This window comes from Gymnodraco acuticeps, unplaced genomic scaffold (assembly GCF_902827175.1).
Source record: "Gymnodraco acuticeps unplaced genomic scaffold, fGymAcu1.1, whole genome shotgun sequence".
Taxonomy (NCBI): Eukaryota; Metazoa; Chordata; class Actinopteri; order Perciformes; family Bathydraconidae; genus Gymnodraco; species Gymnodraco acuticeps.
Window position 1 is genome coordinate 356,051 of NW_022989996.1, and position 24,535 is coordinate 380,585.

General features: G+C 40.5%; 3 protein-coding genes across 17 annotated transcripts in view; all 3 read right to left on the reverse strand.

Annotated features, from left to right (window-relative positions):
• Positions 1-3,906: 3,906 nt before the first annotated feature.
• tex30 (testis expressed 30) lies at positions 3,907-6,450 on the reverse strand. Of its 2 annotated transcripts, XM_034212893.1 has the most exons (5): positions 6,388-6,450; positions 5,135-5,371; positions 4,989-5,040; positions 4,484-4,698; positions 3,907-4,144 (listed from the first exon to the last, which is right to left on the reverse strand). In XM_034212893.1, exons 1-5 carry the CDS (start codon positions 6,403-6,405, stop codon positions 3,983-3,985), a joined length of 684 nt encoding a protein of 227 aa, XP_034068784.1. In that variant the 5' UTR covers positions 6,406-6,450; the 3' UTR covers positions 3,907-3,982. The 2 variants fall into 2 exon arrangements, with proteins under 2 accessions (XP_034068784.1, XP_034068783.1); XM_034212892.1 differs by lacking the exon at positions 6,388-6,450 and having other exon boundaries at positions 5,135-6,368.
• A 135-nt stretch (positions 6,451-6,585) lies between these two features.
• poglut2 (protein O-glucosyltransferase 2) lies at positions 6,586-13,869 on the reverse strand. The gene is made up of 10 exons (XM_034212879.1): positions 13,362-13,869; positions 11,593-11,798; positions 11,298-11,503; positions 10,572-10,649; positions 10,080-10,252; positions 9,022-9,259; positions 8,313-8,522; positions 8,039-8,128; positions 7,822-7,938; positions 6,586-6,784 (listed from the first exon to the last, which is right to left on the reverse strand). Exons 1-10 carry the CDS (start codon positions 13,556-13,558, stop codon positions 6,767-6,769), a joined length of 1,533 nt encoding a protein of 510 aa, XP_034068770.1. The 5' UTR covers positions 13,559-13,869; the 3' UTR covers positions 6,586-6,766.
• A 2,764-nt stretch (positions 13,870-16,633) lies between these two features.
• The window catches only part of stxbp5l (syntaxin binding protein 5-like), a 208,520-nt gene continuing 200,618 nt past the window's right edge, over positions 16,634-24,535 (reverse strand). For 7 of the 14 annotated variants that reach the window (XM_034212872.1, XM_034212871.1, XM_034212865.1 and 4 more), the window contains 7 exons: positions 23,652-23,756; positions 22,472-22,711; positions 20,300-20,663; positions 19,568-19,733; positions 18,937-19,048; positions 18,538-18,758; positions 16,634-18,044 (listed from right to left, as the gene is read on the reverse strand). In XM_034212872.1, the coding sequence (XP_034068763.1) occupies positions 18,003-18,044; positions 18,538-18,758; positions 18,937-19,048; positions 19,568-19,733; positions 20,300-20,663; positions 22,472-22,711; positions 23,652-23,756 (1,250 nt within the window). In that variant the 3' untranslated portion in view covers positions 16,634-18,002. The remainder of the gene's footprint in view (positions 18,045-18,537; positions 18,759-18,936; positions 19,049-19,567; positions 19,734-20,299; positions 20,664-22,471; positions 22,712-23,651; positions 23,757-24,535) is intronic. The other 7 variants (XM_034212876.1, XM_034212874.1, XM_034212875.1 and 4 more) reach the window with 2 other exon arrangements.

Genomic DNA, 24,535 nt, shown 5'->3' on the forward strand with positions numbered 1-24,535 from the left:
TATCTCGAGCTGAACGCTCATTGGTGGTTTTTTCCACGTGCTGCTGATGAAACTCTCCAATTGGCTGGGCAAAATGTTGTTGTTTTGTGTCAGTTTTACGTCGCCACTTCCATTCACATTTTTCATCATTGTTCCACAATATTTATCATCATTAATTAATATCCATATATTTTATACTATACTTGCACTGCTTACCGTTTTAATACTTTATATATCTTAGCATATTCATACACACTGTTCATACTGCTCTCAGGCTGCTGTGTATATCTAGTGTATTCATACCCCTCACTGTTTATTCATCATTCAATTCATTCTATATTTTATTCTGTAGATTGTGTACATTGCTTTTCACTTTACTGCTTGTTGCACCTGGTTAGAAGCTAAACTGCATTTCGTTGTCTCAGTACCTGTAATATGTGCAATAACAATAAAGTTGAATCTAATCTGGAGCAGGAACAAATGTATTTACTTAGTACATATCTGACATTAACGATTAAACACATGTGTGCATTCTTTATAAATGCAAACCGAGTCAAGCCGACTCCGGAGGTGGCGGTATGCACCTTAAAGTTGTTTGCAATCCGCCAAAAAACCGAGAGAAGAAGACGACGCCGACTCCGAGCTGTCCGACTTCAGGCGAGCTTTTTGAGACCTCCTCCGGCTGCGATCGGCTATTCTCGTCTACTTTCGAGGCGAGCCGCAACGCGTCTCAAACAAGCCTAGTTGCTCAATGGCGCATGATGACAAAATGGCCCAACTTTTGAGAGAGCGAAACGTCACAGATTACCCGGCAGGCCTGAGAAGTACCCGTATGTGCACTCATAGAGCATGCGCAACTTTAACCACGCCGCCCCAAAAGACTTGTTCACATTAAGCACGTGAATTTGCGTACACGTGCGCGTTCATGACAGCATGGCAAGGTTTTGATAAACTATCGGTGAGCTGGATGCAATCCTACCTGGAGGGGAGAGAACAGATGGTGGAGGTAAACGGTACTCTGTCCCCCCCCTCCCAGTGAGCTGTGGTGTTCCACAAGGAAGCATATTAGGTCCGTTACTGTTCCTAATTTATGCAAACGACATGTCATCAGCATGTGACTGCAACTTGTTCCTGTTCGCGGACGACTCAGCCCTGCTGGTCTCTGACAGGAGCAGATTGCAGGTTGAAAAAACCCTCAGCTCCGAGCTCGGCAGAATCTGCACCTGGCTCGCCGATAATAAATGATCATTACACCTGGGTAAAACAGAGTCCATTCTCTTCGGTTCGAAACATAATCTCAGCAAATCCGACGACTTCTCAGTTGCAGTGGGTGACATTATTGTCACAAGTAAGAAGGAAATTACATACCTAGGATCTATTCTTGAGGCAAACCTCTCCTGTGACAAAATGGCATCCAATGTAATAAAAAAAGTCAATCAAAGAACTAGATTCCTATACCGGATCTCCTCTCTGGTAAACAAAAACACCCTGAAAACTCTGGCAGGAGCACTCATTCAAGGGTACTATGACTATGCTTGCACGTCATGGTACCATAGCACCTCCAAGGCGCTAAAAATACAACTTCAAACATCGCAAAATAAACTGGTCAGACTACTGCTTGACCTTTCATCTAGAACCCACCTCACCTCTGCCCACTTTGACAACCTAGGATGGCTTAGAGTAGACGACAGAGTACAGCTACTTGCAATGGGCCTGGTCTACAAGATCCACTACACCTCTATGGTACCCATGTATGTCAAAATTCTTCCCAAAGGTCAAGGAATACTGTTGAGGTTTAGGATGGCAGCTTCTTCTTACGCTGCACTCGGAGAGAAATATTGGAGACGGAGACGATGAACTGTTTAGCCCTTGAGCATGACTTATTCCTCTGCTTCACAGGTGATTCCTTCGCTCAGCCGAACTAACTTAGAAGAGAACAAACATAGACAGTGTACACGTGCATCAGGTGAACACACCCTCATTTACATGACGCAAGACTGGTCATTACGTAGCACGTAATACTACAGTGCCTCACAGTGGTACAATAACAGTATTACATCCCTATAGTACAGAATAGACACAATCTCTTTATACATACAATAACTGAGGACATTATGTAAACATTTCCCTTAACAAATACCATGATCATAACACCAGAGGGAGCTCCACAAATCATGTGAAACCCAGATTTGGCACAAAAAAGGGGGAATACACGTTTCGCAATTATGCCACATCAAGGTGGAACGCTCTTCCCACAACTGTAAAGGAAAGTAAAACTATACTTACCTTCAAAACCTCTCTTAAAGAGCACCTTCGGGGGAGAGCATTGCAAAACTGGCCCCGGTAATGGTACAAATCTCAACCTGTCGTACAATGTACAGCTTCCCCCCCCCCCCCCATCTATGTATATACTCGCATTTTAGACTCTGTTACTAACTGTATATCTGTAGACTTGGTATGTCTTAAATGTCTGGTTAGGATGTATTAGAACAAAATCTAAAATGAAAATTGTAAATAAGCAATCTGTATGTAAAAACCCACCTGTATGTAAATTGTAAATAAGCTGTTAATCTGTATGTCAAATATGTCTTATATGTCTTAAATGATATGATGAATTGGAAATGGGGGACCCTGATGTAAACAAGACGAAAGTATTTCTCTGGTCTGCATCCCCTTAACAAGTGTATGTTTTGAGCTGTACTGTACTGTACCCAATATACAAGCTGTTAATAAACTTTTCAATCAATCAATCAATGGTACTGGATTTATATTAACGAGGCGGCAGTTAGTAGCTAGCGGCTACGGCTAGCTAGTAAATTATGCTAAATTACACATCAATCGTTATGTACTTTTATATTACGCTGACATCAGGATCTAGTGATATCCAAGCAACAGAGCTTCATTTAGCATGATACTTGTGTGGGTTGTACATGAAACCACTTGGTAATATATAAAAATATATATGTTCAAGTCTGTTATGATCAATTGTGAGTTAAAACTTTATCTAAAAAGTAAAGCTGATGATGGATTACTGTGGTGGAGTTAAAATATCAATAGCCTATTTCTTTTTGAAATGTGATGGAGTAGAAGGATAGTAACTGTAATTATTCATGTTAAGTAGCCCACAAGTAACTAAAACAATTGCAAGTGCAATAAGAAGCTACAGGAACGTTAATCTACGTCGGTAATATTAACTTTATTTAATACAACATTTACGGTACAAGATTTACATCATACAGCCCATGTAGTATAATATTTTACAAATGATGAATTACAGCAAACATGTGCAATATATCCATTATTACAGCTCCGTGGGCTGGCAGTAAGGCGATATGGTCCGTTGTTATTGTGCATCCATGGGTAAAGAGAAACTCATGTAGTGCTGAACACGTAACATGAACGTGCCGGGCAGCGCGGTCCCGTGGGTTAGATGTGCGTTCATAATGCAGAGGGAAATAACTCTCAGAATAACCTTATTAGCACATTTGTACAACTTGAGGAACGAATGTTTTTAATAAGGGCTATATAAACGTTCATACTGGGTAGTTTATTTAGTTTAAAAAAAATTATCCAACGAGTTACAGACCACTCTTTCCCAATGTAAGTCAATGGGAAAAAGTGTTTCCGGGTCCAGCAACCTAAAGGAAGTGTAGTACCGCCGTTTGACCAGCACGAATATTCTCATCAGACTCCGGCGCACTTCCTGGGGGCTTGGGTCCCGAGGCCTGACCAGTTGAGAACCACTGGTCTATGGTGTGGACCAATCCGTGTAGCCGTTACGTCAAACTCCGATCGTAGTTTTACTGGCTACAGGGTGTACTTTGAGGGTTTGTGACTTTGCAGACCGTTTACATGCATAAAAAGCTACATAACACAGAAGGGGACGGGTATTTCATTATGCTTTAAAAAAAGATTGACAACATCGTGTAAAAATATATATTCTTTATTAAACTAGTATACAAATAAATGACAAACCACAGAAATATCTGATAACTGAAAGTAATTACGCTGCCTGCTTATTCATCCAGGAGATGACTTGTAAATTCACTTCCTCTAACACAGACTCCTCCGGCCTTCCCTTCACTGTCAGTCCATGGCTGCCTCCTTTCAGCCAGCAAACCTCCACTTGAGCTTTCATTTCTTTAACCATGCCTTCAAAAAGGACCTGGGTAAAGGCAGAAAGCAAAATCAGAAAAACAAACACAAATTGTTTCACAGGCTGGGACAAAGGAATACTACAAAAACATCCAATGAAAAATCGTAGGATATAGTCCATATTATAAATAGTAGAACATTTGACTGAACAATTGCAACAAAACAGGATAGAGTATAAGAAGGAAATGTTTATCTGAAATTGGCAAACTGGTAGCATAAAAAACGTACAAATAAAAAGCTAAAAAAAGAACTAATAAGTAACACACATATACATATGTAAACACAAAATGAAAATCTTACAACTGTATGTATGAAATGTCAAACTTAAGAGCCTGCCCAACTGCCTCACCCTGTCACACATGTTGTCCTCAGTGCCGGACACACACAGCACAGACATGTGTTCAGGAAGGCCTCTGAGATCCTCGCTCCGTTGCTGATGAACGTGTTTCTGTCCCGGAGGGTGCAGGGGGAAAGACAGGCAGATGACACCCTGCACTGCGTCCTCAGATTCATCACTCAGCTGCCTAGCTAAAGCTGCAGCAGCACGACATCCCATCGACCTGCCTGTGGACAGGTCATAGAGAATTTGAGAAAATAAATAATTGCTAGTGAGTGCTCTTTTTCATGTTGCAGTTTTTTTTTTTTTTTTTGCCAAGCACTATATTAACCAGGGAATGTTAATGGGAAGAATTACCAATACTGAAATGGATAATTATGTTGTAATACAAGGTGCATGCACAAAATAAACGCCCACACCACAGAATTTACAAAATTGGCATACCTGTATTTACAAAATTGGCATACCTGTATTTATTATTTCATGTGAGGTAAAGTAAGTCTACTGTTAAACTCACCTCCGACAAAAATGTGCTTTATGGCAAACTTCTGTTGAGATTTCAGGTAGTCCTAGAAAAAATAAAAGATGTTTTGTGTGTAGAGCATCAAACTGATTTTCAAATAAAAATAATTAGCTAGTTCTTGAATGAATGAAAAGGCTTACCAGCACAGCACGGTAAGCCTTTACTCTATAACCCAGGTTTAAACCTTTGCATGTGAAACGGAGACAGAGGAAACTATCTGAAGCTAAGGCATGTGCCAGAGAAACCAGATGTTTGAAGTTCATGTCACCACCAGCCCCATGTGTGAGAATGACGGCCGTGTGAACATCTGTTTCTGAGGAAGGGAAACACAAGGCAGCATCCAGGTGCTTTGTTCCAAATGGCACCTTCACTGTTTCCTGAAAGTAAGTGAGCACCATCTTTAACCATTCACATCAAGCTGGGTACAAACATCTGTGGAAGGTGATTAAGAAAAACCCAGTGAAGCTAGTTTTAGGTGACTCAACAAACACTGAACAAATAAGACACAATTACATTTCTATAGCATCGAATACAAACAGGCGTGTCCTTCTTGTCCAGTGGGATTTCGAGTCATTGGTTCACATATTGAATCTATTACAAATAAATTAAGGACTCTTCCTTTTAAAATTCAACAAGTGTAGTAATATCTGGTAAGTATCTAGAGACACTGGGTCGCATGATATTAAAGCATTTGATAAAATCAAGACTTTTCTATTAAAATGCAGACGTAAAACTTTTTTTTTTAAGAAGCACTAAAATCCAATAGTGAAAGGGGTTTTCATTTTGTAAGTGTACTAATTATATATGGTAAGGATTTGGAATCTTGGGGTAACATGGCATGGAAGCTGATTAAAAAACCCTGAAATTATGTTGATCACTAATTCAACATAAGTGATCAAAAACATTGTGCCATAGTTCACATTTATATACATACATTTTTTGTTGCATTATTTCCACCAGAAGGGGCAAGTTAAAGGTATTTAACATAATATTGGTTTTGTGGTCATTGATGGTGACTAAATGAAACCCTGTGGTCTGACTGCAGTGCAGACGCTGGAGCAGCGCGAACCTGAAACGTACTTCACCGCGGTAATCAAAATTAGCCATGAGCGGGCACACTTGAAAGTCTCTGCAAAGCACCAGCGCATAATGTGGACTATGGTTAGCTAAATCCACGATGTCGATGACAGCGCTATTCAAACCCATTGACGTTAGAGCCCATCCAATCTTGGTTTGAGAAACATTGACTTGCTCTGCCGTTCCAACTAGTTCACTTACGCTTACTTCCACGAAGCAATTCAGCTTATTAGTTATTACAGAGCTAGGGTTTGCTGGCTAGCTGTGTATCTACGCACTTACTTAGAGTTGCAATTGCTAAAAGTTGTCTATTTACCTCTTTAAACGTGTCCATAACAAGGTGTTTCTTCACTGAAATCCACAGTGCAACCTTACTACACGTGACTGACATCCACTGCTTAGGAGGGGCATTACAGCTCTGCTTTATAACCAAAGCATTAACGCTACCACTTTTTTAGGGTTGACACTTTACGCTAATTATAAAGTGTTTCATAGTAGAAATAAGACCAATAACTTTCCACATAAAAAAAGAAATGTATTTATTAAAAAAGGGTGAGAATGTGACATTCATTCACGTCATAACAATCAGACAATTAATTAACATTCTGAAAATATTTGGCAGTATTTCAGATCTGAAGGGTTGCTGTGTATCTGGAACAAGGGAGTCCTCTTCAGCTTGGCCACAATTACCGGAGTTATAGTTCATCCTTCGCCTGAAAAACAGACACAAAGATTCATGTTGGGATCAATCTTTCCCTAAATCAATCTTGCACATTCACTTTGTAAAATTGTGTGACTTCACATAATTTCCAGCATATTAAAAACACGGGTATGTGCAGGGCTTTAAGCATATTACTGTCAGTTTATGTTCACCCTGCATTTCATTTAGCAAGGTGTAGTGACAGAATGTAAACACCAGAGGGAGCCACACTCTGTACATTCATATTGTCCTTCATGAGGATGAGTGGTAACAAAGATGACATATTAATACCAGTAGTTTTCCAATACATGTGTTTTGTATTGAATGCCTTTACCAACCAATGCATTTGTTTGAAGCTATTGTGGTTTTGCACATGTTTCCTCTTTTTGTGTCCAGTTGTGTCTTAATTTCCCTCTTGATAATATACAGGCATTGATATCAAAGAGCTTGTAGCTAGAGACCCTTAATATATAGAGGTTAACTGCATCACTTGACATAACACTTGCAAACCAAATTATTTTTTAAAAGAAGACATTTTTTCACAGTCGGGAGAGCACAGTTAAACATAATTCATGATAGTTGAATTCCATTTAGCTGTTTAATGTTCAGGGCTCTGCTTGTGTGCTTGCTGGCTCACTGTATGGCTTAGTCACTAAGCCTTAGTGGAACACTTGAACAAAACAGATCCTTGTCAATGTGATGAATAACATCTGTGCTTTCCTACTATGACAAGCCAACATCGCTGCTGTGAGAGAGGCCTTTAACAGAACAGAACAACCATAATGATACACTTAAAAACATCTTTGTCTAGCCGGTTTGACCATTTAGATGGCCAGTAAATATTGTAATGTTCTGGCTCTCATGAGGAATATGAATTTAAGTAAAAACAGGCTCTATATACTGTTCCGACAAGGGGAAACTCAGATTTAATATGAGAGAATAATTGCAGTTCTGTCAATATCTTCCAGATATTGCTGCATGTGCCACATTTATTGGACATCTTTGAGACACTTGTGGTCAGTGTGTTTAGACTGTTCTGGTGGTACTCACACTGTCCCTCACCCTGGTCCTGTGGCAGGAACAGGGGAACAGGTCGTCACTGGGCTGCTCTACGAGCTCCATGCCTTCACGAACCTTGGGCTCTGTGACCTGGAGTTTGGCATAGCCCTATAAGAAGAACATTGTACTTACACAGAGGACGACGACAGGCAGAGAAGTTCATCAAGATGACAAATATGCAGGGAAAAATGTTTTCGCATCATGTTACCTGGTAAAGTTGGTAGTAGTAACAAAATATGCTGTTTCCCATTAGATTAGTGCGGGCAAACTGCTGACCCGCCAGTCCAATTTGTTTAGCCTGAAAGACATCAAGAATTATAGATACTTGGTTATTTATTTAATCACAACGACTATAGAAAATACTCCATTATGACTAACTGTTATAGATGTATGTATCATTGAACCCACTAAAATACTGCAACACTTGTCACAGGACTTACTGCCAGACATACTGTGCCTATAATCCTTATCATCCTCCTCACCTCTTCATCGTGGTCTCGAGCCCACTGGATCTTCTCCAGCAGGTCTCCCATGTCCGCCCTGACTGGGATGTAGTGCTCCCAGGGCCGCAGCCCGTAGTAGAAATGCTCGTAGTAGCCAGAGTCCTGCTTCAGAACCACACTGTTTCCTGCCAGAAGGTACGGCAGCCGGTACGCTGCCACAGTGCCGTCAATGTTTATCTGGTACTTATACTGGTGGGGGACATGGAATAGAATAATAATAGAAGTATTGTTTGTTAAAACACTTATATCCTATTTAATTGCATAAGGAGTAAGTCTTTGCACACTACCACACACATTCAGTTAATGCTAATGTGATACACATCCCATAGGAGATGCAAATACTGTAGGTCAAGTATTTTAAGGAAATTGAGAGCTGGTTTGGTTCATAATCTTGTGAGAAAAGTATCTTTTTGTATCCACTTTTCTTAACAGACACTATTTTTTTAATCTTTTCTGATCTTTTTTAAGCAAAGCAAATTGGGTCAAATCTGCTGGTCTGAGCTTGTTTGCTAAAATAAACGTTCCTATGGTTGTAAAATAATTAGCTAAAAGCAGCAAGGCCCTGCAGTGCTAAGTGTTTACTCTTACTGGGCCAGACAACACTAATATAACAGCCCTAGTATCTTCTCATCTTACGCGGTAACGTTTCAACCCATAGTGAGGAGATGTGTTTGTGTGGAGAACTCACCTTGAAAAAGTCAAAGAAAGACACGTGTTTGACCAGAGGCCCGTAGAGGCTCTCGTCGTGTTTGAAGAAGAAGAAGTTGGTGAAGGCAGCGTTGATGCTGTCGGGGTGGGCTCTGGACAGTTTGACCAGCTCCAGGCGCTCCTGCCGACTGTCCCGGCCCCTCCAGAAGGCCGTGGAGTTCTTCTCCGGCCAGGGGGGCCCCGTGTTGGCCTGCACCGACAGCATGTCCAGACTCACTCTGTACATTGGAGGGAACACATGTCGTTATCTCAGCATCTGTCGTTATGTGATTGACTCATACATTGTATATAATGAGGCAGAGAATATTTATGCAGGTCAAAAAGTTAATGATTGAGTTGTATGGAAAGCTGGTCTGGTAGCTATATTTAGATAAATAAAATATTTGCGAGCAAACTTGTTTTTGCTGTCGCACACCAATTGGCTATCTCGCACTGCATAAAAATGCATGAGCAACACTGAGGAAATAATGAGCACCCAGACCCAGGCTTGTTGTGGAGCCACATTATTAAGTCTGTCTGTGACAGGGTGACACTGCAGTTCATATGCAACAGCCTACATGTCCCCGAGCAGTGAGTAGTTACATAACATAACGAATATTATACAAAATATAACGAAACATGTTTTGCAAGAATATTATAAATAACTGTGACAAAATATGTGCAGTATGTCTGTATTTCAAGTTGAAGAAGTCTAAAAGTGGTAGAATTGCACAATAATAATAGTGCTTACTATCTACAAATCGTTGGTATTTATCTTAAATGTCCATAATAAAAAAATTAATACATTGTATTTAAATAGCGCTTTTCTTGGACTCAAAGTCGCTTTGCAATATAAGGCAGGGTTGGGTGAGTGGAGAACAAAAAAAGAAGGACAAACAAAGACGATGAGGGGGGTGGGGGCTTTGAATAGACAGAGAGGAGAAGAGATTAGTTTGAGGCTGGACTGAAAGAGTGTGGAGATCTTGGGGGAGGGAATTCCAGAGCCTGGGAGCTGCCACAGAAAGGCTCTGTCCCCGAAGCTGGGTAGTTTGGACTTACCTTCCCATGGTCTCAAGCACAGACTCTGTCAGGTCATAGGTTGGCATGACAATGTCTCTGGTGTTGTTGGAGCCACACCAGGAGAAGATGGGGTGAATCCTCTCACTGGGTTTCCTCTTCTCCAACGGCCAGTCGCCCAGGTTAACAAAGAACTCCAGATCAGGGAGCTGCACCTGGACGGATAATACAACACATTAAAGCATGCTGGTATTGATGGAAGGCATTAGAAAATATATATTTATTTAAAAAAAGACAAAACACTGGCCTATTGTGGCTTGCAAATTCATGGAGATGTTGTTCATTCTTGCAGTAATTAAATATCCCTATATCCTTATAACCGCAGAATAAAAAAGTACATTTCATATGGAATTGGGAACAGAAAAGCAATGTCATATAATGTAATGTCTAAGTGACAAATTAAATGTATTAATGAACAGCTAAAGATTCAAATTCTTAAAACATTTTGGGGTTTACACATTTTTACGAACGTACCTTTCTGGTGATTGACAGGAGGATGGAATCCATAAAGATTCTGAAACCCACATGCTCTCCATAAGTTTGAACGTAGACCTAAAGAAAATATAATAAAGCTTTATCAATATGAACAAATACTGGGGTGTTCAGGAATTCACGTATGCTTGATTGCAAATGTACTTTGCTGCTGATGACGACGATGTGATAAGCTCAAAGCTCTGGATGCTCAGAAGTGGACCTAAAGTTGGGCTGGACTTTCAGACTAGCGTTTCCATTACACAGAGGAAAAAAGGATGAACTTAGTCAATAGTGAACCTAAAATTACGAAATGTTGTTTGGACTCAACCTGTTTCAAAACAGAATGTATCTATTACCATGTGGTATTAAATGTCTGGCAAATGATACATTTCTGGATGCTCCCAAGTAATGCTTGCATTTTGGCAACAGGACTTCAGAAGTATCACTATTACAGGAACCTGGGTGGACGTCCACAGTGGTATTTTGAGAAGATTGTACCCTTACACGCACCTGGTTTATAAACTGTTCTTCCTACAGGTGTGTCACATTGCTCCAGGCTCTCCTGGCCTACTTTACTATATCACAAGGACCTAGTTACTATTTGGCCTAAAGGATAGTATTTGAAAGAAAAAAAGAATATTGTCCGTTTGCTAAGAATGATCCTAATCCTACTGTTCATCATATTGCCTATTTCTTCTGTGTTCCGGGTGTCATAGGTGGAGGCACCTTGTTGTCTTTGATAGTGTAGTGGCAGAGGCTTTGTCTCTGTCCAAATCGCTTGGGGATCTCATCCGCGTTACGATCGGGGTCCACAACAGCATAGAGGGCCAGGTCCCTCTCTATCTGAGGGAAGGACTGAGGACAGTGCATGTGGGCCTCCCACACAGAGCCACTGGTCTGGGGACAGTCACAGCCCTCATGGTAGACTTGGCCTGCAGAGGAACAAAAGAGAGTTTTTAAGAGAGATCCTGAAAAATCTTATCCTAAAACACACCTTGTGGGAACTTTGATTGTGTTCTACCTTTGAGAATGAACGGTGACTGGGCCACGTGTTTGTTCTTGAGCAGCACGTTGATGTGAAGGTCCGTGTAGGTGGCATACATTCTGTAGCGGACCAGGAAGGAGCCATCATGACGATCCAGGACCTGGATCCAGATCCTGGTGAACTGCTCCGCTGGAGACTCGATCTTCACTTCAAAGGTCTTCTCACCAGGTGATGTTGTTAAACTGTGGAGGAGGAAACATGAAGAGAGCGTGCTCCTGTTAATGGAGCTGGACGAACACTAACATGCTGTTACACCAAGTGAAACAAGAGTAACACCACACTCACTAAAGCTGTGATAAACTAAAAACACTACATTTACACGCTAAGTTGTATAAATATGACCATCTGAAAAATATTTACGTTATCTAAATCTTAGCATAATACTTTATTTCTGATACTAATTTGACAGTTGGTTTAGTGTTACCCAGGGAACAGGGACAATAGCTATTATTTAAAGCGCTCACATATTTAATTATAAGCCAGAGATGACTTGTAATACCCTGGTTACTTGCCAACATATGTCTCTAGATACAGGTGATACATTAAACTCTGAAGGACCAGCATCTGACATTTTAATTGCAGAATATTAGCCTAATTGTAGTTCAGAGGAGAGATACATTCTCCTGACTTCCACAGTAAAGTTGACTTTAACCTACATGATTTGTTTTACCACTACTGAAATAAAAAATGCAATAACAATTATAATCATGGTAATATTGTGTGTACTTTAACTTCATAGCCATAGTTTGATTTCCTATGTGCCAAAGCAATTACAATTTTATATATTTATACTTTATGACTGTATTGCAATTACATTTTAAAAGTTGTGCATTAAAGACATAAGGCCTGTTCATGCTGATATCATTTTGTATTATTATATTCTATTATATTTTGTTGTGTACCAAAAGCCAACAACAATATAGTCCTATGTTGTAGGCATGAATGTAAGTGCTAAACGTGTGAGAAATGTTGAGAGCCAAAGCATGAATGTGACGCCCACTGAGTATGGTTACTCCCCAGAGTGGGATACCTTCGTTGGGCCCATGGGTGCTCTTTTACAAATGGGGTTATTGGAGGTTGTATGACTCTTTCTCCCTGAGGTGAAGACTGTCTGCTCTCAATTTTGACAAGTTTAAAATGTCAACATTGCTCAAAGCAGGAGACACTGCAGTTTAGGGGGTTATGGTTTGTCAATGTGTACTGTAGGACCTCTCAAACAGAACAATACTAACCCTAACATAAGACCATATATGTTCCTAGAAATTATATTCAAACAGTAGGGGTTGTCATATTTGACTACATTTATTCCTGGATGGGAAACATCAACATCTGGGCATTCAAGCTCAACAAGATAATTTATATTTTACGAGTAATTTAAGACCCTTTAAGAAATAAGGTAATTCTTTTAAAAACAAACATAGAAAAGTCTAAACATTGTTGGGGTCTGCATCTTTTTTTTATTGCAGTGTTGTTTAGCAATGATAAATGTTACTTTTTGTCACACACTTGTAATAATACAAATAGACAAAATGGCTCTTAGCACAACCACTTGTTACACATACAAAAGAAAACAAGCTCCCAAAAGAGTTTTCTGCCCCATCATGCCACCATAGTAACTCCAAAGTATGATGTTACATGGCGCTGCGTGGAGCATATGAAAGCACCATTGCTAGCCATTACAATGTAACAAATAGTTGCTCTTGGAAACACGTCCAGAAGCGATTAGCAGGCCTGGCGTTACTCACTTTGTGCCTGAGCCGTCCACCGCCTGAATGAAGAAGAACCGCGCCGGGAGGACGACGTCGGTCTCGAGCCCGGGTCCCCACACTAAAGTTTGGGCTGCACTGAGCACCGAGTCTGCCTGAGCCCCGATGAGGACTTCATGTCTGAATATATCCAGACAGAAAAGCAGCAGCAAACACGAAAATATCCGCAGAGACATACCTGTTCAGAGCCCACTGTCCTCTAACGTTAGCCGTTACTTTTTTCCCCACAAATGTTCATTGCCCAGAAGTGCCATTGTTAAAAATGTCGTAACATGAAGAAAATGCATATACTGTATACAGTCTGCAAGGCTAGCTTACGTTTTAATTTTGCGTTTCCATTAGTAACAACAAAGGCCCAGCGGTGGCATTGCTAATGGCTCATACTTGGCTAACACTTGTGCATTATTGTGTTATTTGAATATGTTTTAGTGATAAAACAACGTTAACGCTAGCTAACTTCAACATTCCTGCACAGTTTTGTGAACTATCTGCTGCTCAATGAATAGGGGGTGGGATTAGCATGTAGGATACAGCAGTCTCATTGGCCGGCACTTCACCATATTTGGATCTGATTGGCTGAATGTGCAAAAGACTCTTGGTCTAATTCTGATTGCACAGAAATCCGGAAGTTGAAGCCCTTGCTCCATGTTGGGCGTGATGGGCGTGATCCCATCCCATACATGATCCACATCCATGGGCGTGATGCTGTGTGTGTGAATGGGATGGGATTGAGAATGTGGCCATTTTTCATAGGTGTATTCCATAGACTGTAAATATAAAGGTTTATTCACTGGCTATTGTTTCTGGCTAAATCAATGGATGAATGGAAACGTATGAAGTGATGTGCTCACACATTTTTTCTTAAACCGCCAGATTCTCTCTGAATTACAACTTTTTTAATGGTAGAAGTATTCATATAAAATGTAATTCATTTAAAGTAGCAAATTATCAATGCAATCATTTAAACTTAGTAAGTACTCAATGTACAGTAGAAAAATGCCACCTTTAAGTTATGTATAACATCTTATATTTGTTTTTTTTATTGCCGATACCCTTATGTGTTAGTATTATTTTTACTGTTGTAGTTGCTGCTGGTGGAGCTCATTTGATCATGATATGATTGTTGCATCATTTTAATTAGCACGAGAATTTTAATTTTCAAATTAACTAGTTACAATAGCTGTCAAATAATGTAATATATTTGAGAAAAAGGTACAATATTTTCCTCAGAATTCTAGTGGATTAAAATAAGATAGTAGCATTCAATTCAATTTAATCTCAAGTAAAATACTCGAGTAAATGAGTTGCTCGTTTACTACGCAGTGGCATGAGTGGATGCATTTAGAATAGAAATGTAATGGATATAACCTGCTTAAGATTTGTCAGCCCACAATTAAAATCTATGTTGGATGCATAACACATTTTGACAATTGCTATAGGTTATTTAATAGGCAGCTACAACAGATGTCCTATCATGTTAATGAAACGTCTTAGATTTTTTGTGAGATCATTTGCTCACTATTTTGCTTCTTATAGTAAAAAAGCATCAACATTACACTGAAAGTAAAATAAACCTTTATTAACAAAAAATAACCAATAATAATAGTACCACGTTCAAGCTAGCATCCTTGATATGAGGATGTCAAGATCCTTAGTAATTCATAACGTCGTACTTTGTGCAAGTCAGAAAACACAGAGCTCTCAACATGTGTACATCAATCAATGTTTATTTCAGTTTGCTTTTGCATCAACATATTTTCAGTTCTTTTTTGTCAAGTAATTTCTATTACACTAATATAATATCAATAAGAACAAAAAGTGGTAGAATCCATTTAAATAAGACAAACTTTGCTGCCATCATTGAGAAAAACAGAGAAATGCTTTTCCAGAATACTACAGTGTTAGGAACTACAGAGTCCCAGTGATTTAGACAGAGCCAGAATACAGTACCAGCAGTAACAGGTACAACATATACAGAGAAAAATATCCCGAGAATGTCTTTATCTTTTATCATTTTTTGTTTCACCTTCCTCCCAAGATTGAACTGTACAGGTAATATAAAACCCAAAAACATACAAACCGAAAACATACTAACAAAACACCCTGTCAGTAGAAGTCAGATTTTTTTTGTTATTATTTCCTTTTGTTTTTTTGCGATTTTTTTTCTCTGCCATTGAAAGAACTGCACTGAACACAAATCTCATTAACGGTACAGAGATAGGAGAGTCATTTATTTTTTCTGACATGTTTAAGACACCTCATTCAATCAAATCATGTGTAATTTCAAAAATCTGCATGGCACTGCTTTAGGGATTTCAGGTCGGGTGTGGTGGAAGAAAACATGGGTTTGAAGGCAATTTAAACTGAAGAAATGCCTCAGCAGAAATGACTAGCAATGCAGATAGATTAAAGTATTATTTTTTCAGGTTTTGAGCGTATGTGTCGCTGTGCATATTTCATGTGGGAGTGACGTCAACATGGTCAAGGCGCAACGCTTTCTAAGTGTTAATGCTCGTGTTCACAAAGGCCTGATGTGTGAGAAATGAATATCAATAATCCTCTGTTTGGTTTTTCAGATCGAGTCAAGATACAGACATATACACAAGTACAAAATATCCTCCTCAGTTAATGCTGTTTGCCGTGTCATGTGGCTACCCATTGACATGTACAACACAATCACAATATGATACACAACCATGTATCATGAAACTTTTGTTGTTTTTAACATACAAGAGCCTTCAGTTGAGAGGCCATCACTATCAAATATAGGACTGCGACGAGAGGATATCATAGTCATCAAGAACAATATTGAACGGAAATAAGAACATATTTGCCTTCGGATGAAATCGCCGCAAATGTTTTACACATGTACATAGTTTCTTCACTGACTCACATCTGAACATCACTGAAAAAAAAATACTGTTACTTCTCCTGAATCTTTTACTGATTAACGACTCACAAGGGAGTTGGTAGCGTGTGTGATTCCAACTCCACTTCCGTCACAAAGACACTGACAATCATTTAAATTATTGTTTGTGATCATGAGAGGAGCTCAGGTAAAAACGCATAAACCACAACTTCTAAAAGACAGAGGGATAGAGAAATGGGAGGTTGTCATTCATGTTTATGGCACCCTTTCTCTGTCTCTCTCTCTCACACACACACACACACACACACACACACACACACACACACACACACACACACACACACACACACACACACACACACACACACACACACACACACACACACACACACACACACACACACACACACACACACACACACACACACACACACACACACACACACACACACACACACACACACACACACACACACACACACACACACACACACACACACACACCTAATGGCTCACTTGACTCATACGTCTGACAAAGGCAGCTAAAGACTAAAATGGTGAACCAGCAAAACCCCAAAAATAAAAAACACCCTCGTTTTTTTTTCATAAAGACAACTGTGAGTCTGTTAAATGCCCTCCAAGTCCAACTCAATGTCTCATCTGTTCTGATCAAACAGGAAACATGATGACTTTCACATGTTAGCTCTTTGTTACTACGTTTTCCGTGAGTGGATCCACTCATCTCGTTTTTTTATGGCACGTGAATAATATATAGGTTCATACTATAGCTATAAACACACTGTGTCCACAATACACTTTTAGCCTCTCTCACAACAACCTGCTCTCTGTTTCCGTACAACTGTAGTTGGGTATGTGAGATATTACTCATCATTTAATCATTTTGTTAAGTAGCAGCCGAAAAAGTGATATTAGCGTGGTTACACTGTGCGGAGGTAAGTGTAAATACAACGGATTTGTGTTTGCCCTGTGCAGCCCAGAGTAAGAACAGAGCATTATTCTAAGTGTGTGTATAGAAAGCGTACTATGTGCATCTATATTGTGGCATTACATATTGGCTGAGACTAAGAAAAAATAATTAAAACAAACCAAAATTAAAGGGAAAGGAACACAAGTTTTGGCTTAATAGCAATGCAGGTATACATTTCCCTTTTTATATATAGTTTTCTGTCAATATTTCAAAAAATATAAAGTTTTTTATAGGTTCTGTTGTTGGCTTATATCATTAAATAAAACTTTTTGTATTCGTGTATCTCCTGTTAAAGTAGCATGCTGCTTTATATATGGCAGTTGGATATTTTTAATAGTCATCCATTTTGTTTCATGCATTTCATGTTGGTTTCTTATCTTGAGTATCTACACAGTGAGGTCCAGAAAACCCAACCACACAGACACACACCCGCACACCCACACACACCCACACAACCACACACACACACTAACACACGCACACTAACACACGCACAGACAGACTTGTCGGATTATTCCAGTTCCATCTTCAGACCATCAAACATCGCCATTCCTTTCTGTCCTCATCACTACATGTCTCGACAAGGAACCAACACGTCCCCGTCCTTCAACAATGTGACAGTGCCGCAGCCAGTCCAGAAGCCGTAAAGACAAAGTCACTCCTGAGTCTCTCTTTTAATTGCTCTCATTTGTAGAGTGAAAGTCTCTGTACCGGCGTTAAGCTCCCAGCAGTCCGAGCGCAGCCTCAGACCTCCTCCCTGTTTTTAGAATTGGTACCACTTCTTGTCCTTGCACTTTAGCATCAGCTGTAGAAAGGCAAAGACACAAACAGTCAAACAGTCAGTTATGGCATTATGTTAATTTGGAAAACACTACTGTTTTTCTTTTCTTCTAAGCTTTTATATATAGCATTTTAAATATCAGTATCTATATGTAGAATTCAAAATAAATAAATATTGGAGCCACCAGGAGCTGTTCTTTACAAATAAGATTGAATAAAATAGGATTCCTTGGCACATTACTGTAAATTGTTATGAAAATTACGTTTTAGAAATGTAATTATGTATTTAATCTACAATTTCAAATCAACTGAAACAATTGTATACATATTAAATAAAAAATGTATTCTGCAATACAAAAAACAAACGGTGCATTTTTCCTGTAACCATATCCTAAATACAATTACATTTTTTTACAACGTCTTTCCAACATTTATTTTTTTATTAAATATTGAATGATTGAAAATAAATAATCTTCCTGGCTATATTTGGTTTTGTGCCACATGAATCTTGCTTTCACCTCATGAGCGTGTTTGGAGAAGACGTCTGCGCTGTTCATCATGAGGGCGGTGCGGTCCTCCAGCTCCCCCAGCCGCTGGCCTCTCTCGTCCAGAGCGATGCGCGCCCGGGCCAGGTCCCCCACCACCCCGCTCGCTGCCACCTTCATGCCCTCCATGCCCGCCTGCCCGGGGATGTGCTGGGCCAGGCTGCGAGAAGCCTTCCCAGCTGATGCCTCGCCAACTGTCAACAACATCAGGCGAAAGAAAGGTGACGGGAGGCATAGAAATAAAGATCCTCAGGGTAGTGCTTAGCTGTGGTGGAGTCATATGGTTCTTTTTAGATGTATTAGTTACATGAGACATTGTTTTAAGTGGATTAGTACACACATGAAACAAGAGAGTAAAGAGAAAAAACGCACATAGCTCTTCTCTGTCGAAGTTATGAGAGTTTCCTCCGAAGAAGCCCTTTAGGAAGCCTCTGTTCTGGGCCTCTGGTGTTTCTATGGGTGTAAACAGCTCCCCCAGCATCTCCTGAAATCAATGAGGAAAACAATTCTTTAATACAATGTTTCTAATTCTTCACCCGAAATGTATTGATTATTTTTTTCATCATATATTTATCATACTCGTAGGGTCCTATTTTTATTCCTTTTCTCTTCCCTTTCTCAACTTCTTGACACATTTTCAGTAATGGTTGTTGCCTTTAGGTGGCACTATGGCAGCATCATGTGAGCTCCACTGAGCCTGTTATCATTAGTCACACACACTGTAAAACTATATCCACACAATCAACCCAGTGGAGTTCAAACCCCACATGACAAGTGTGACATTTCACTTCAACGGCCTCGGTCAGCTCGCAGAGGGTGGGAATAATGAGAACCTGTTTATTTACTGCTGCTCCAATACATTTCTATGTTCCGAACCAAAATGTGATATCAAAAAGCGAAATTGAGAGATGATGCGTGTCACAGATAAAGGGATAAACACACTTGTAGATAAAAAAGCGAGATAAGAGTGACAGATGGATGGATAGCACACTGCAGTGCTAACCTGCAGGTTGTCACACATCTCCTGGCTGTATGTAATTCTCTGGATCTCTGTGGGGGAGCTGAGGTATAGAGCCTGCCCCCCGTTGGTGAAGCAAAAGGTTCTTGCAATGCGCATATCAGTCAGAGGCAGGTAATTAACATCCATCAGCGGCCTTAGGCTGGGCAAACTGCGGAAGAATAATAGACAGATTCAGGACGAGGAACACATTGTAACTACTCCACTGCGTAAACCACAACAAAAAAAAGGAAATTCAGTAATCTCATACCTGCATTGTATATATATCTCTAAAAGCTGTCTTTAATCTTGAAATGTACCTATTACTACTATAAGTACATCTCCTTTAGAAAACTAAAATCTCTAAATCCGAACATACAATCAAGATATTTCCGTATTAACATGACGGTCAAATATTTTCTGCATTAAAAACATTATTTCCAGAGTTGTGTTTAAATTAAATACTCATCATTTGATTACAATATGAACAGTTTACCCGTGATAAGGAAGCATGTTATTAAATGCATCATCAGTGCAGGCACTCTCAACGCAAAAGGTCAACATAGCAGGTAAAATAACTCTATTTAATTGTCTAAGCTAAAGTGGTGTTATCGAAGTTATTGTATGATTCATTTTTTAGCTCTGATTCAAGCCAACGTTATAGCGGCAGAAAAAACACATAAATAACAAGTAAGCCGTGTTCATTTCAGGTAAATTGTAGGTAATTAGACGGTTTACCTGAGAGTCATGATGTGCCCGTTGGCACAGAAGCAGGCCAGGCACACACTGTTGCTCACAGACACCACGTCGGCGCGCAGCACGAAGGACGACTCGGTGATGTTGTGGACGAAGAGGACGGACTGCGAGGGCATCAGGATGACTTTGGCCTGCCTCTCGGAGCACACCACAGCCAGATGTCCCTCTCCGCAGGAGTCCTGGGAGGACGACGGCGAGAAGTGGACCAGCTTGCGCTTCCGCACGCGGTCAGGGTCCTCGGGCCCGTTGAGGTCCCGCCAAACCTCGTAGGGGCTCTGAATGAGCGATCCCATGCAGTCCAAGAAGCCAAATCGTAAAACTGAGCCCTTCAGCATCAGCACCGTGCCTTTGGGTAGAGTCAACAGAGGGAAGGCATGAAGTAAAATATACCAGTTTCAAATATCAGGCACAGCCGAGATGGTCCCAAAGGCTAAGAAATTAAGTTCAATACAACATTTACTGCAGAACAAACAATTCACAGGAAGGGGTTCAACAATACCTGACTTTCTATTCACCTCTATTTCCTTGAAACTGAGTGTGTGACCTTCAAGTTATAAACCTTGTTCTTGCATGCTCAGTCTCAAGAGAATGGCTGCTGCTTCAAAGAGGCTGGATTTGAAGGTCTATTGATGTTTAAACTGCGATTACAAAGAGAGACCTTTTCCCTCACACAGCAGGGTTTCTGGAGTGCTAACGCATGTTCGAGTGGCTCACTTTTCTCTAGTCAGATTGCTTACTCAATGGGGCCGCAAAATGTCTCCATGCAAGACCACGCATGAACAATGTCTGACAAAGTTCTCCATGACAACACTTCTTATCTTATCACAATAAATATGGTTTTTAGAAGCCTTTGGTATAACTAAATCAGGGTATATTAGATGCTGCTCACACAGCTTCACAAAGTGCACTTAACTCCTGGGGAAATTACCTGCTCTTATTTTCAAAGCCTTGCATTGCATCACCACTTCTCGAATGTCCGAGTGGGTGTTTTGTGTCAAACACACAAGTGGAGTTGAGATGAAAGGTAATGTTCCTGTACTCAGATCAGTGTAGTGCGTTTTAAAAGTGAGTGTTTCCTAGCATTGTTTGTGAAATTGCTAGTTCACATCATAGTAATATGACTTTCAAAAGTACTACACTTGCAGCAGGCAACTGATTTCAGATCAAATGAGTTTGGATAAACGCATTGCTGTTCAGCAGGGAACGGAAGACAGAAGCTGTTAGCAACTAGCTGCTGAACAAAGTGGAGATTTATATATCTTCCTCAGGAGCTGGCTGAGACTAACATAGGACAAATACAACAATATGTCCATACTGTGTTTCAAAAAATAAATAAAGTAACAATGAATGCAAGGCTTAAGTTCGATGGTACATGTATTGTTTACAAAGTACCTAAAAATGAGCCTAACAAAACTTTGGACATTTTGTGCCAGTTTGACCATTATTTTGACTTTTGCCAGCAGTTACGATAGGCTCCATTATAATCCCTAACACACTTTGCAACAGGGAAATGTAGAACATAAAGTACAGTTTTATTATTCTATTTTTATCAGGCAAATTCAAGCATTGAAAATCTCCATTAGACTTATTGTCCGTCATGTGGAGCTTCAAACCCACAGGAAGTATGTTTAATAAAAAAGGCCCTGAATTGAAAATGCAATACCACTGAATAGGATTATGGCTTGGTTGTATAAATGAGTGAATAGTTTAAAGTGATCATATTTAGATTTTATTTTTGAGGTCTTTCTTCCTAACGTGTGATTTATTATGTCTTGTTTTTTTTTGTTTACAAGAGCTAATCAGTTTTAAGTGGTTCAATATATAATGTAGGCCATTGTTTTGATGTTTTGTTGAGATATTTGATTATTACCACAACTAATTACCAAGCCCAAAGTTTAGCCAGATCATTCAAATCTCATCATTTTGTGGAAAACCGTCTTCAGCCCCCTTACCTTTGTCAGGCAAGCTGTAGGGGGGGGGCTGTGATGCTCGTCATGGGAGTACATAGTGACTCCGTGAAACTGCTGAAGCATTGCCCTCCTGGACGCATAACCTACAACAACAGGTATCCCTGTTGTTGCATGAAATAGTGCGACTAAGAGCCGTACAGGTAAAAACACCCTTTTGATGAAATCTCGTCTCACTGGGACTTACCGCTGGGGCCCATGGTCACTGGTACCTCCATCCTCTCCTCGTGGTCTGCGGGAATGGACATTGGGATGACAAGGGCCACGCCTAAGCTGGTGCCCACCCACAGACACGGGTTGGGCAGGGCGTCGTTCTTGCGCCCGTAGGACTCTCCAAACTGCAGCGTGGTGATCGCCTCTTTGGTGTCCCGGTCGATGCTCGACACGCTGGAACTGCGTGAGCGGCTGAAGGAGTTTTCACGACTCTCTGTAGCGGCAGCGGACAAACAAAGAGGCACGGCAGAGGTGGACAAGATGCAAAAAGAGGAGGAGAGGGTCGTAAGGGCAAGAGGAAGGGGGGACGAGAGAGGAAACAGGAGAGAGAAAGGTCGATTTATGGAAGGAAACAGCAATGTGGGGGGAGAAGAAGAAAGAATGCAGGTATGAGAGGACAAGCCGTTAAAAGAAAAACATAGTAAGGAGTAATAACAAGCGTGGGAGACAGATATTCTGAAGGTCACATTTATCTGCAAATTGTATCAAATGTGAAACACTGGAACACAGAGGAAAAGGCCACTGAAACAATTTCATACACTGAAAGAGACCACTCAACAGAAACATATTTTCACACCAGATCCTGCGAACAAACACACACACACACCAGATTATTGCACACACATACAACACATTCAAAGAGTCCTTTAACTCTGTTAGAGTGCTACCCATTCAGGTCCTCTATTGTGTACTTAAAGCCTCCATCATAAAAGTATTTCTGTATTGCTGCATTTCTGAATTATTCAGAGCCAGGCAATGTGCAGTACTGCATGCCTTGCCTAATGTTACACAGAGTGCATACTTTACGTAACGGCAAACTACAGATGGGTGCAAAGCCCGGCGAGCACACGCCAGGCAAAAAGGAAACCAGATGAGACGGATGTTCGATGTATGCTTTTCTCAGGAGCATTTGCACAGGCTTAAAAAAGACATCCACTTTTTATTGGGGGGCGCGTACTCCATCTGTCTGCAAATCATACACTTAACACTGCTGTATAAGATGGATTTACACCCCTGCTACTTTCTGGTACAAGAACAAGCACTTTAGACGGAAAAGGGCCACAGGACGGACTGACATACTGACGGACGGACGGACTGACGTGGAATCATTAGCAGGACAGCAGTTGATGGTTTTTGGGCCGAAGCCCCCTTACCTTTGTCAGTCCAGCTGTAGGGGGGGGTGCTGTGATGCTCGTCATGGGAGTACATAGTGACTCCGTGAAACTGCTGAAGCATTGCCCTCCTGGACGCATAACCTACTAGTACCCCACAACATGAACCCCCATAAATAACAGACCACACCCCGCCATGCCCGAAAACACACACACACACACACACACACACACACACAACACACACACACACACACACACACACACACACACACACACACACACACACACACACACACACACACACACACACACACACACACACACACACACACACACAGCCAAAAACAGACAAGACGGACATATGAACAGCAGAACCAGAGAATGACAGAAGGAGAAAGAGAGAAAGAGAAGCAACTGAGTGGAGAGGGATTGCTTCAAATATATTCAGAGACAGAAAAAGAGAGTGAGACTGAAAAAGTGTCCTCTCATCTATAATTCTCGTGGCCACACAACCTCTACGTGCTTCCATCTTCTATTCAAACCCTTTTCAAGCACCATCTGCTCAGATAAACACTGCTGGCAGGAGTCCATGTTGTGAAAACTCTGATAAAGCATCCTTTAGTCCAGTGTGGTCGTTGAGGAGCTACAGTAATGTGCAGCACTGTTGCATAACATCATTTGCATACTGCTTTCTTTGACACTGCTGTTGAGATGATCCAAGTTTAACTCTCTGTAAAACCAAATATGTAACAAATTCAATCCGGCTCAAAACGTACTTCAAAGGACATCGTTAAAAAATGGAAATTCAGTTTTTTTCTTGTTTACCACAGTAGGAGAGCAGTATTACTATCAACACACTGTATTAACAAATGTTTAAGTCTGGTGTCGTGACAACACTGCTGGACAGGAAGGAAAGAGAAAAT